At 40.2% G+C, this 12910-nt stretch overlaps 1 protein-coding gene across 2 annotated transcripts in view; it reads left to right on the plus strand.

The window, feature by feature from the left end:
* LOC128696476 (lysophosphatidylserine lipase ABHD12-like) overlaps window positions 1-12910 on the plus strand; it is a 156199-nt gene that overhangs the window by 81553 nt on the left and 61736 nt on the right. For both annotated transcript variants that reach the window (XM_070084304.1, XM_070084305.1), the window contains one exon: window positions 1376-1508. In XM_070084304.1, the coding sequence (XP_069940405.1) occupies window positions 1376-1508 (133 nt within the window). The remainder of the gene's footprint in view (window positions 1-1375; window positions 1509-12910) is intronic.

Consider the following 12910-nt stretch of genomic DNA (forward strand, 5'->3'; position numbering starts at 1 on the left):
GGCATTTATGGATTTGGAAAAGGCGTATGACAGGGTGGATAGGGGGGCAATGTGGCAGATGTTGCAGGTGTATGGTGTAGGAGGTAGGTTACTGAAAGTAGTGAAGAGTTTTTACAAGGATAGTGAGGCTCAAGTTAGAGTATGTAGGAAAGAGGGAAATTATTTCCCAGTAAAAGTAGGCCTTAGACAAGGATGCGTGATGTCACCGTGGTTGTTTAATATATTTATAGATGGGGTTGTAAGAGAAGTAAATGCGAGAGTCTTGGCAAGAGGCGTGGAGTTAAAAGATAAAGAATCACACATAAAGTGGGAGTTGTCACAGTTGCTCTTTGCTGAAGACACTGTGCTCTTGGGAGATTCTGAAGAGAAGCTGCAGAGGTTGGTGGATGAATTTGGTAGGGTGTGCAAAAGAAGAAAATTAAAAGTGAATGCAGGAAAGAGTAAGGTAATGAGGATAACAAAAAGATTAGGTGATGAAAGATTAGATATCAGATTGGAGGGAGAGAGTATGGAGGAGGTGAATGTATTCAGATATTTGGGAGTGGACGTGTCAGCGGATGGGTCTATGAAAGATGAGGTGAATCATAGAATTGATAAGGGGAAAAGGGTGAGTGGTGCACTTAGGAGTCTGTGGAGACAAAGAACTTTATCCTTGGGTGTGAAGCATGGGTGATGAATGTTGCAGCGAGGAGAAGGCTGGAGGCAGTGGAGATGTCATGTCTGAGGGCAATGTGTGGTGTGAATATAATGCAGAGAATTCGTAGTTTGGAAGTTAGGAGGAGGTGCGGGATTACCAAAATTGTTGTCCAGAGGGCTGAGGAAGGGTTGTTGAGGTGGTTCGGACATGTAGAGAGAATGGAGCGAAACAGAATGACTTCAAGAGTGTATCAGTCTGTAGTGGAAGGAAGGCAGGGTAGGGGTCGACCTAGGAAAGGTTGGAGGGAGGGGGTAAAGGAGGTTTTGTGTGCGAGGGGCTTGGACTTCCAGCAGGCATGCATGAGCGTGTTTGATAGGAGTGAATGGAGACAAATGGTTTTTAATACTTGACGTGCTGTTGGAGTGTGAGCAAGGTAACATTTATGAAGGGGTTCAGGGAAACCGGCAGGCCGGACTTGAGTCCTGGAGATGGGAAGTACAGTGCCTGCACTCTGAAGGAGGGGTGTTAATGTTGCAGTTTAAAAACCGTAGTGTAAAGCACCCTTCTGGCTTTACTATATAATTATTTAATATATAATTATTTCTTTATAGTTAGCAGCAGTGATTTCCCCCTTTTCCTCTTCCCCTCATGTAAAATAACTACCAGCACTTGTATATGCATGAAGTAATAATCTGATCTATCTGAAGGCAATTTTCTAACATCTTGCCATTCCTACAGGATATGCAGACTCTTCTCCTGTGCAGCCAAATGAACCCGGAGTAGTGCATGATGCCAAGATTGTTTACAGATACCTGCGTGAGAGAATTGGCTCATCACCTTTATTTGTGTGGGGTCACTCACTTGGAACAGGGTATGTACCTTACTAATACTATCTAGTCAGCATCCATCAGTATCTTCCTGACCTTTGAATATTGTGTTTTCCATTTTAATTGGTGGCTGTTTAGTGCTTACATCTGTGCAAACACACATATGCTATGTGTTTCTTAACCCTTAAAATGCCAATAGTGGTAAAATGAAATTGTAATGTAGTGCCAAAATATTCTTGGAATTATTTTTAGCAAAAAAAAAAAAAAAAAAAAACTTTATTTTACATTTTTTTTTCTTTCAAAAAGTCGGCCGTCTCCCACCGAGGCAGGGTGACCCAAAAAGAAAGAAAATCCCCAAAAAGAAAACACTTTCATCATCATTCAACACTTTCACCTCACTCACACATAATCACTGTTTTTGCAGAGGTGCTCAGAACACAACAGTTTAGAAGCATATACATATAAAGATACACAACATATCCCTCCAAACTGCTAATATCCCAAAACCCCTCCTTCAAAGTGCAGGCATTGTACTTCCCATTTCCAGGACTCGAGTCCGGCTATATAAAAATAACCGGTTTCCCTGAATCCCTTCACTAAATATTACCCTGCTCACACTCCAACAGATCGTCAGGTCCCAAATACCATTCGTCTCCATTCACTCCTATCGAACACACTCATGCACGCCTGCTGGAAGTCCAAGCCTCTCGCCCACAAAACCTCCCTTACCCCTTCCTTCCAACCTTTTCGAGGACGACCCCTACCCCGCCTTCCTTCTCCTACAGATTTAAATGCTCTCCATGTCATTCTAATTTGGTCCATTCTCTCTAAATGACCAAACCACTTCAACAACCCCTCTTCAGCCCTCTTGACTAATACTTTTATTAACTCCACACCTTCTCCTAATTTCCACACTCCGAATTTTCTGCATAATATTTACACCACACATTGCCCTTAGAGACATCTCCACTGCCTCCAACCGCCTCCTCGCTGCTGCATTCACAACCCAAGCTTCACACCCGTATAAGAGTGTTGGTACTACTATACTTTCATACACTCCTTTCTTTGCCTCCATAGATAACTTTTTTTTGACTCCACATATACCTCAATGCACCACTCACCTTTTTTTCCTTCATCAATTCCATGATTAACCTCATCCTTCATAAATCCATCTGCCGACACGTCAACTCCCAAGTATCTGAAAACATTCACTTCTTCCATACTCCTCCTCCCCAATTTGATATCCAATTTTTCTTTATCTAAATCATTTGATACCCTCATCACCTTACTCTTTTCTATGTTCACTTTCAACTTTGTACCTTTACACACACTCCCAAACTCATCCACTAACCTTTGCAATTTTTCTTTTGAATCTCCCATAAGCACAGTATCATCAGCAAAAAATAACTGTGTCAATTCCCATTTTGTATTTGATTCCCCATTAATTTAATCCCACCCCTCTCCCAAACACCCTAGCACTTACTTCTTTTACAACCCCATCTATAACTATATTAAACAACCATGGTGACATTACACATCCCTGTCTAAGACCTACTTTTACCGGGAAGTAGTCTCCCTCTCTTCTACACACCCTAACCTGAGCCTCACTATCATCATAAAAACTCTTTACAGCATTTAGTAACTTACCACCTATTCCATATACTTGCATCATCTGCCACATTGCTCCCCTATCCACTCTATCATATGCCTTTTCTAAATCCTTAAATGCAATAAAATCTTCCCTACCTTTATCTAAATACTGTTCACATATATGCCTCAATGTAAACACTTGATCTACACATTCCCTACCTACTCTGAAACCTCCTTGCTCATCTGCAATCCTACATTCTGTCTTACCTCTAATTCTTTCAATAATAACCCTACCGTACGCTTTTCCTGGTATACTCAATAAACTTATTCCTCTATAATTTTTACAATCTCTTTTGTCCCCCTTCCCTTTATATAAAGGGGCTATACATGCTCTCCGCCAATCCCTGGGTACCTTCCCCTCTTTAATACATTTATTAAACAAAAGTACCAACCACTCCAACACTATATCCCCCCTGCTTTTAACATTTCTGTCATGATCCCATCAGTTCCAGCTGCTTTACCCTCTTTCATTCTACGTAATGCCTCACGTACCTCCCCCACACTTACATTCTGCTCTTCTTCACTCCTAAAAGATGGTATACCTCCCTGGCCAGTGCATGAAATGACTGCCTCCCTTTCTTCCTCAACATTTAAAAGTTCCTCAAAATATTCTCGCCATCTACCTAATACCTCCCTCTCCCTATCTACTAACTCCCCTACTCTGTTTTTAACTGACAAATCCATACTTTCCCTAGGCTTTCTTAACTTGTTTAACTCACTCCAAAATTTTTTCTTATTTTCATTAAAATTTCTTGACAGTGCCTCTCCCACGTTATCATCTGCTCTCCTTTTGCACTCTCTCACCACTCTCTTCACCTTTCTTTTACTCTCCATATACTCTGCTCTTCTTATAACACTTCTGCTTTGTAAAAACCTCTCATAAGCTAACTTTTTCTCTTTTATCATGCCCTTTACTTCATCATTCCACCAATCACTCCTCTTTCCTCCTGCCCCCATCCTCCTATAACCACAAACTTCTGCCCCACATTCTAATACTGCATTTTTAAAACTCATCCAACCAGCTCCACCCCCCCCCCCCCCTACTCCTCATCTTTTCACTAGCCCACGTTTCTGCCAATAGTCGCTTATATCTCACCCGAACTTCCTCCTCCCTTAGTTTATACACTTTCACTTCCCTCCTACTTGTTGTTGCCACCTTCCTCTTGTCCCATCTACCTCTTAATCTGACTGTAGCTACAACTAAATAATGATCCGATATATCAGTTGCCCCTCTATAAACATGTACATCCTGGAGCCTACCCATTAACCGTTTATCCACCAATACATAATCTAGCAAACTACTTTCATTACGTGCTACATCATACCTTGTATATTTATTTATCCTCTTTTTCATAAAATATGTATTACTTATTACCAAATCTCTTTCTACACATAGCTCAATTGAAGGCTCCCCATTTACATTTACCCCTGGCACCCCAAATTTACCTACTACTCCCTCCACTTTAACATTGAAATCCCCAACCACAAGTACTCTCACACTTGGTTCAAAACTCCCCACGCATTCACTCAACATTTCCCAAAGTCTCTCTCTCTCCTCTACACTTCTCTCTTCTCCAGGTGCATATACACTTACTATAACCCACTTTTCACATCCAACCTTTATTTTACTCCACATAATCCTTGAATTAATACATTTATAGTCCCTCTTTTTCCTGCCATATCTTATCCTTCAACATTATTGCTACTCCTTCTTTAGCTCTAACTCTATTTGAAACCCCTGACCTAATCCCATTTATTCCTCTCCACTGAAACTCTCCCACCTTCAGCTTTATTTCACTTAAAGCCAGGACATCCAGCTTCTTCTCATTCATAACATCCACAATCATCTCTTTCTTATCATTTGCACAACATCCACGCACATTCAGACTTCCCACTTTGACAATTTTCTCCTTCTTATTCTTTTTAGTAATCTTTACAGGAAAAGGGGTTACTAGCCCATTGTTCCCGGCATTTTAGTTGACTTTTACAACATGCATGGCTTATGGAGGAAAGATTCTTATTCCACTTCCCCATGGATGTAAAAGGAAAACCAATAAGACCAAGGACTATTAAGATAAAATCAAAGAAAACTCAGATGAGTGTGTATAAATAAACATGTACATGTATGTGTAGTGTGACCTAAGTGTAAGTAGAAGTAGCAAGACATACCTGTAATCTTGCATATTTATGAGACAGACAAAAAAAACACCAGCAATCCTACCATCATGTAAAACAATCACAGGCTTTTGTTTTACATTCACTTGGCAGGACGGTAGTACCTCCCTGGATGGTTGCTGTCTACCAACCTACTACATATTTTTTTAAAAATGAAAATCTGATTAAAACTTAACAAGAAATAGTTGCTGGACATTTCTGGAAGTGACCCCTCATCTAGTAATATGGTTGCATCCAGTTTTTTTTTTTTTTAACATTCACATGTGATCAGTATATGTACTTTCAGACTATATTTATAGAATATTTAGTGTTCAATAACTAATTATTTCTTATTTGAAAAAAAAAAATTCTGACAAATTATTCATTTTCGGTACAGTAGGGCCCCACTTATACGGCAGGTTAGGTTCCAGGCTACTGCCGGAAAGCAGAACTCCATTTTTTCCACTTGTAAATGAATGCAAATGCCAGATAACAAGTTTACATTAACATATATTAAGCTAACAGTAGAACTAGGCATTAAAAAACAATAAAAAGTAGAATACATATACAGTATATTCATTACTTACCTTAAAATATTTGTAGTCTTAATGTAGGGTGAGAGGTGAACACAGCCTCTCCTCACTTAACGGCGGAGTTATGTTCCTAAGACCATGTCAGTCATTGAATTCGTCACTAAGTGAGGAGCATGATATAATGGTAGTGGGTTTGTGTCAGCCATATTTGATGTTGTTTTAATGTCACATTTGCACCATTTATAACATTTCTGGTATATTTTTAAATGTTTATACAGTAGTGTACTGTTTATTGTAATAAGAATAGAGGAAATTAGCTCTAATATATATTATTAAGGTATGCATAGTGGTCAGAGAGCCCATCATAAGTCCTAGTCGTTGGTAAACGAGTAAGTCACTGAGTGAGTAGAGGCTGTAGTAGTATTTATTTGTAGGAAGTTAGGTGTAAGTAGCTGGTAGATGTAGGTAGCCCTGACTCCCACTCCCAAACGTAATACAGTGGTACCTTGACTTGCGAGTTTAATTCGTTCTGTGACCGAGCTCGTAACTCAATTTGCTCGTATATCAAATAAATTTTCCTCATCGAAATTAACTGAAATGCCATTAATCCGTTCCAGCCCCCAAAAACCCACCCCAATATTTTTTACTATGGGTTTTTAAATAAGAAAAATGTATTTATAAATCCACCACCCTCACTACTCCACCCACCACCATCTAAGCTACACTCACTACTCCACCCACCACCATCTAAGCTACACTCACTACTCCACCTACCATTATCACTACTCCATCCACCACCCTCACTACTACACCCACCACCATCTCTACTCCACCCACCATCTTCACTACTCCACCCACCATCTTCACTACTCCACCCACCACCTTCACTACTCCACACACCACCTTCACTACTCCACTTACCACTATATCTACTCCACCCACCACCCTCACTACTCCACCCACCACCATCTCTACTCCACCCACCACCATCTCTACTCCACCCACCACCTTCACTACTCCACCCACCACCATCTCTACTCCACCCACCATCCTCACTACACCCACCACCATCTCTACTCCACCCACCACCATCTCTACTACACCCATCACCCTCACTACTCCACCCAAAACCATATCTACTCCACCCACCACCATCACTGCTCCACCCACCACTGTCAGTACTCCACCCACCTTAATGTTTCTGGAAAAACTCTGAGTGTTGAAATGGAGGTTACCTCTTCCCCCGGATTTGTACGAGAACCAAACAAGGGATGAGGTGCCTCACTACAATCTGGGATTAGTGTGGGAGTATTATCCTTCCAGTTATGTCTTGGAAGAGCATGTAAGATGGGACGAAGTACCAGACATTCCTCTGGGTACAGAGTTGGATTTGACTTCAGATACTCTGCCACCTCTGAAGCTCGCTCGTAATTCGGATTTTGGCTCACAACTCAAAGCAAAAAATCAACAAAGCGACGGCTCGTAACTTGGAAAACTTGTAAGTTGGGGCACTCGTAAGTCAAGGTACCACTGTAATTGGCATTTGAAGTGGCTCAGAGCAATAAAATACACATACAGTGCACTAATTACTTACCTTAAAATATGTGTAGTTTTAATGTAGGACAAGAGGTGAGTAGTATTTATTTGTAGGAAGTCAGGTGTAGGTAGTCAGGAAACCTGCCTGGTTCCCACATCTAACGTAATAATGTATGTGGTGCTTAAAGAGGCCCTGAGTAATATTATTACCATCAACATACCTTGTTCACTGAGTTTAATCATTTCTAACAACTGCCTTTAAATGCCATCATAAACAAAGGGAGAAGTAATGAGAAGAAGTCATGCTGAGAATTGTAAACAAAGCTGAATGTGTTAAGGGGAGTCACTGGGTCAAAGGTGCATTGATACACATTTTCTCTGATGCTGGACAAGAGAAAATGTAATTTTATCCCTCCGCCCAGCTAGCACACCTTGTATTTATATGAAATTTTTTTCTACTGTGGGTTATGCATCACGTTTATGTGCTATGTAACGTGTTTTTTTATATAATTTTGAAGAAAATATCATAGATGGATTAATGAAAATGTCTATATTAACGTAAAATAAGACATTTAACCCTTTCAGGGCCGGCAAGCCCTCTCCTAAACTTGTTCTCAGTGTCGGAAATTTTTCTAAAAAAAAAAAAATTATTTTTTCTTATGAAATGATAGAGAATCTTTTCCTGATAATAATCACACCAAAAGTATGAAATTTGATGGAAAACTTACGGAATTATGCTCTCGCGAAGTTAGCGATGTTTATGCATCTGCAATTTTGCCCATTTTGAGCCCTATTTTCGGCCAATTCCAATGTACCAGTCGACAAAAACATGTGTAGAACTCCATTTTTCTATTGAACGAGTACAAGAAACCACCCATTTACCGATTTCAACTATCCAATAAAGTGGTCAGAAATTGGCAATTTTGCCAATTTCACACAAATTTCAAAAGATGCCAATTTCTAAATAGGGTCCAGAATAAACAAGACAGACATTCCTGGCACTAAAATAACATATTTCCTGTTCATTAGTCATGTCCCCAGGCCTCTCTTACATTCCATTTGCTTTCCGCTTTAAATTTTTATTCTCAAAAAAAAAAAAATAGAAGATTTACTGTTATGCAGACTACTGCATTAGTGTAGAAATGGTATAAATAATATCAGCGCACTTGTGAAAGAATATTAGACTCACCAGTTGACATGTATTGGACATGTGGCAGATTTGTTTACTTTTGAACTTTGGCAAAAATTGAACATTTCTGCTTTTTTGAGCTCAATTTCAAGGTACTTTTCACCGTGAAACCAATCAAAATCATTTCAATTTCCATAATATGTCTTCCATTCTATAAAATGAGACCAGGAAAACTTGAATACAACCATAAATAGCATACTACTAAAATACACTGCAACGTCACTGTTTTAAAGCAAAAACACGGTCATTTTTTTTTTTCTCATTATGCACTGTGTGCTGCAGGATTTTTTTTTATACAATGCACACTGACCACATAGACTCATTCTTTCATATGTAGGCCTACCAGCTTTCTCTCGGTAAATTTGAAGGCGCTAGAATTTGTGTGTGCTAGTACAGCACCAACCCTGAATTGGTTAATGTGTCTAAGTGATTACAGGTCTCCCTCAACATTCGCATTTTCAACTTTCCTGGGCTTCAAACATTCGCGAATTCCCAACTGCCAAATTCCCAGCCTCCAAATTCCCGGCCGCCAAATCATATTTAAGTTTCCCGCCACCTGCGAGTCCCTACTACCCTCCCTCCGACCCCCGCAACTGGCAGCCAGCCCTCCCACCAGTGTGGTGAGTGTTTTGTTTGTTCATTACAGTGGACCCCCGGTTCACGATATTAATCCATTCCTGAGAGCTCATCGTAAACCAAAATTATCGGAAAGCGAATCAATTTTCCCCATAAGATATAATGGAAATCAAATTAATCCGTGCAAGACACCCAAAAGTATGAAAAAAAAACTTTTACCACATGAAATATTAAGTTTAATGCAATAGAATAATTACAATAACAACAATAACAATAGAATAATAACAATAGAATAATTGACACTTACCTTTAATGAAGATCTGGTGATGATTGATGGGATGGGAGGAGGGGGCTGTTGAACCTATTGTTTAGAAGGGGAATCCCCCTCCATTAGGACTTGAGGTAGCTTTTCCTCCTGAGTAATGTAGGTCCTGCTTGGCAATTTCTTCCAAAACAGGCCTGTTTCATCACAGTTAAACACTAGTTCAGGTTTCAAATCTTCAGCCCCTATGTACTCCTTGAATTCATGCACATATTTTTCAGCCGCTTTGTGGTCTGAACTGGCAGCCTCACCATGCCTAATCACACTATGTATGCCACTACGATTCTTAAATCTTTCAAACCAACCTTTGCTGGCCTTAAATTCACTCACATCACCACTAGTTGCAGGCAATTTCTTTACCAAATCGTCATGCAACTGCCTTTTCACAAATGATCGCTTGTGAGATGCTATCTCCTGCTATCTGTTTTTCATTTATCCACACCAATAACAGTCTCTCAACATTTTCTAACACTTGCGGTCGCTGTTTCGTAATCACAGTTGCACCTTTTGCAAGAACAGCTTCCTTGATCGCCGTTTTCCTGCTCACTATAGTAGAGATGGTTGATTGGGGTTTACCATACAACCTGACCAGCTCCAACACACGCACTCCACTTTCGTACTTTGCAATTATCTCTTTCTTCATTTCAATAGTCATTAGCACCCTTCGTCTCGAAGGGTTGGCACTAGAAGCTTTCTTGGGGCCCATGGTGACTTATTTTGCAGAAACAAGCACCAAAAACAGTGATAATATGGATAATGTGGAATGTACCGAATGTATCCTTAGATGCGCGCACACTGGCTGGCTTGTAAACATTGGTACACACGGGGAAGTTCAGGCCATACGTGGACACGTCTCGTACGAATCACATCGCATACCTGGTTTTGTAACGGGAGCCAAGGCAAATTTTTGGTGATATAATGCATCGGTTACCGGATTTATCGGATACCGATAGCATCACGAACCGGGGGTCCACTGTATTTGCTATTAAACTACAGTATAAATAATGTAAACCCATTCATGACTGCATATTGGACAGGTATTGGACGGTGACATCATGTATTTGCTCTTGAACACAGCAAAGAAACAAACATTTCTGCTACTGCTAATAATAACAATAGTAATAATAATAATTTTTTTTTATTTTATTAACACACTGGCCGATTCCCACCAAGGCAGGGTGGCCCGAAAAAGAAAAACTTTCACCATCATTCACTCCATCACTGTCTTGCCAGAAGGGTGCTTTACACTACAGTTTTTAAACTGCAACATTAACACCCCTCCTTCAGAGTGCAGGCACTGTACTTCCCATCTCCAGGACTCAAGTCCGGCCTGCCGGTTTCCCTGAAGCCCTTCATAAATGTTACTTTGCTCACACTCCAACAGCACGTCAAGTATTAAAAACAATTTGTCTCCATTCACTCCTATCAAACACGCTCATGCATGCCTGCTGGAAGTCCAAGAACCTCGCACACAAAACCTCCTTTACCCCCTCCCTCCAACCTTTCCTAGGCCGACCCCTACCCCGCCTTCCTTCCACTACAGACTGATACACTCTTGAAGTCATTCTGTTTTGCTCCATTCTCTCTACATGTCTGAACCACTTCAACAACCCTTCCTCAACCCTCTGGACAACAGTTTTGGTAATCCCGCACCTCCTCCTAACTTCCAAACTACGAATTCTCTGCATTATATTCACACCACACATTGCCCTCAGACATGACATCTCCACTGCCTCCAGCCTTCTCCTCGCTGCACCATTCATCACCTATGCTTCACACCCATATAAGAGCCTTGGTAAAACTATACTCTCATACATTTCCCTCTTTGCCTCCAAGGACAAAGTTCTTTGTCTCCACAGACTCCTAAGTGCACCGCTCACCCTTTTCCCCTCATCAATTCTATGATTCACCTCATCTTTCATAGACCCATCCGCTGACACGTCCACTCCCAAATATCTGAATACATTCACCTCCTCCATACTCTCTCCCTCCAATCTTTTTGTTATCCTCATAACCTTACTCTTTCCTGTATTCACTTTTAATTTTCTTCTTTTACATACCCTACCAAATTCATCCACCAACCTCTGCAACTTCTCTTCAGAATCTCCCAAGAACACAGTGTCATCAGCAAAGAGCAACTGTGACAACTCCCACTTTATGTGTGATTCTTTATCTTTTAACTCCACGCCTCTTGCCAAGACCCTCACATTTACTTCTCTTACAACCCCATCTATAAATATATTAAACAACCACGGTGACATCACACATCCTTGTCTAAGGCCTACTTTTACTGGGAAATAATCTCCCTCTTTCCTACATACTCTAACTTAAGCCTCACTATCCTCGTAAAAACTCTTCACTGCTTTCAGTAACCTACCTCCTACACCATACACCTGCAACATCTGCCACATTGCCCCCCTATCCACCCTGTCATACGCCTTTTCGAAATCCATAAATGCCACAAAAACCTCTTTAGCCTTATCTAAATACTGTTCACTTATATGTTTCACTGTAAACACCTGGTCCACACACCCCCTACCTTTCCTAAAGCCTCCTTGTTCATCTGCTATCCTATTCTCCGTCTTACTCTTAATTCTTTCAATAATAACTCTACCATACACTTTACCAGGTATACTCAACAGACTTATCCCCCTATAATTTTTGCACTCTCTTTTGTCCCCTTTGCCTTTATACAAAGGAACTATGCATGCTCTCTGCCAATCCCTAGGTACCTTACCCTCTTCCATACATTTATTAAATAATTGCACCAACCACTCCAAAACTATATCCCCACCTGCTTTTAACATTTCTATCTTTATCCCATCAATCCCGGCTGCCTTACCCCCTTTCATTTTACCTACTGCCTCACGAACTTGCCCCACACTCACAACTGGCTCTTCCTCACTCCTACAAGATGTTATTCCTCTTTGCCCTATACACGAAATCACAGCTTCCCTATCTTCATCAACATTTAACAATTCCTCAAAATATTCCCTCCATCTTCCCAGTACCTCTAACTCTCCATTTAACCCTTTGAGGGTCGACAGGCCCTCTCCGAAACTCGTTCTCAGGGTCGGCCAAATTTCAAAAAAAAAAAAAATTATTTTTTCTTATGAAAAAAATAGAGTATTTTTTTCTAAACATTATAGGCTAAACAAAAAAATTTTAACGTCAATACTTACCGAGATATGGAGGTGTGAAATTTGCCAAAATTGAACAACATATGGTAACATCGCCGACTGCCGTCACCCGGTATTTTTCTATTTACTTTTTTATGTACTATTTTCAATTATTTTTCAATTTTTCTTTTTCTGAGTAACTTTTATGGCCTCTGAGGCCAACATGATCAGTATTTTGTAAGTTATTTCTTTTTCAATACTACACAATAAGGGCGTAAACACTGTTGTCATTATTTTGTTTACAGAAAATATTTACACAAACAAACAATATGAAATGTTGTTTATTACTATTTTACTATATTTTATA

This window comes from Cherax quadricarinatus, chromosome 12 (genome assembly GCF_038502225.1).
Source record: "Cherax quadricarinatus isolate ZL_2023a chromosome 12, ASM3850222v1, whole genome shotgun sequence".
In the NCBI taxonomy this organism is placed as follows: Eukaryota; Metazoa; Arthropoda; class Malacostraca; order Decapoda; family Parastacidae; genus Cherax; species Cherax quadricarinatus.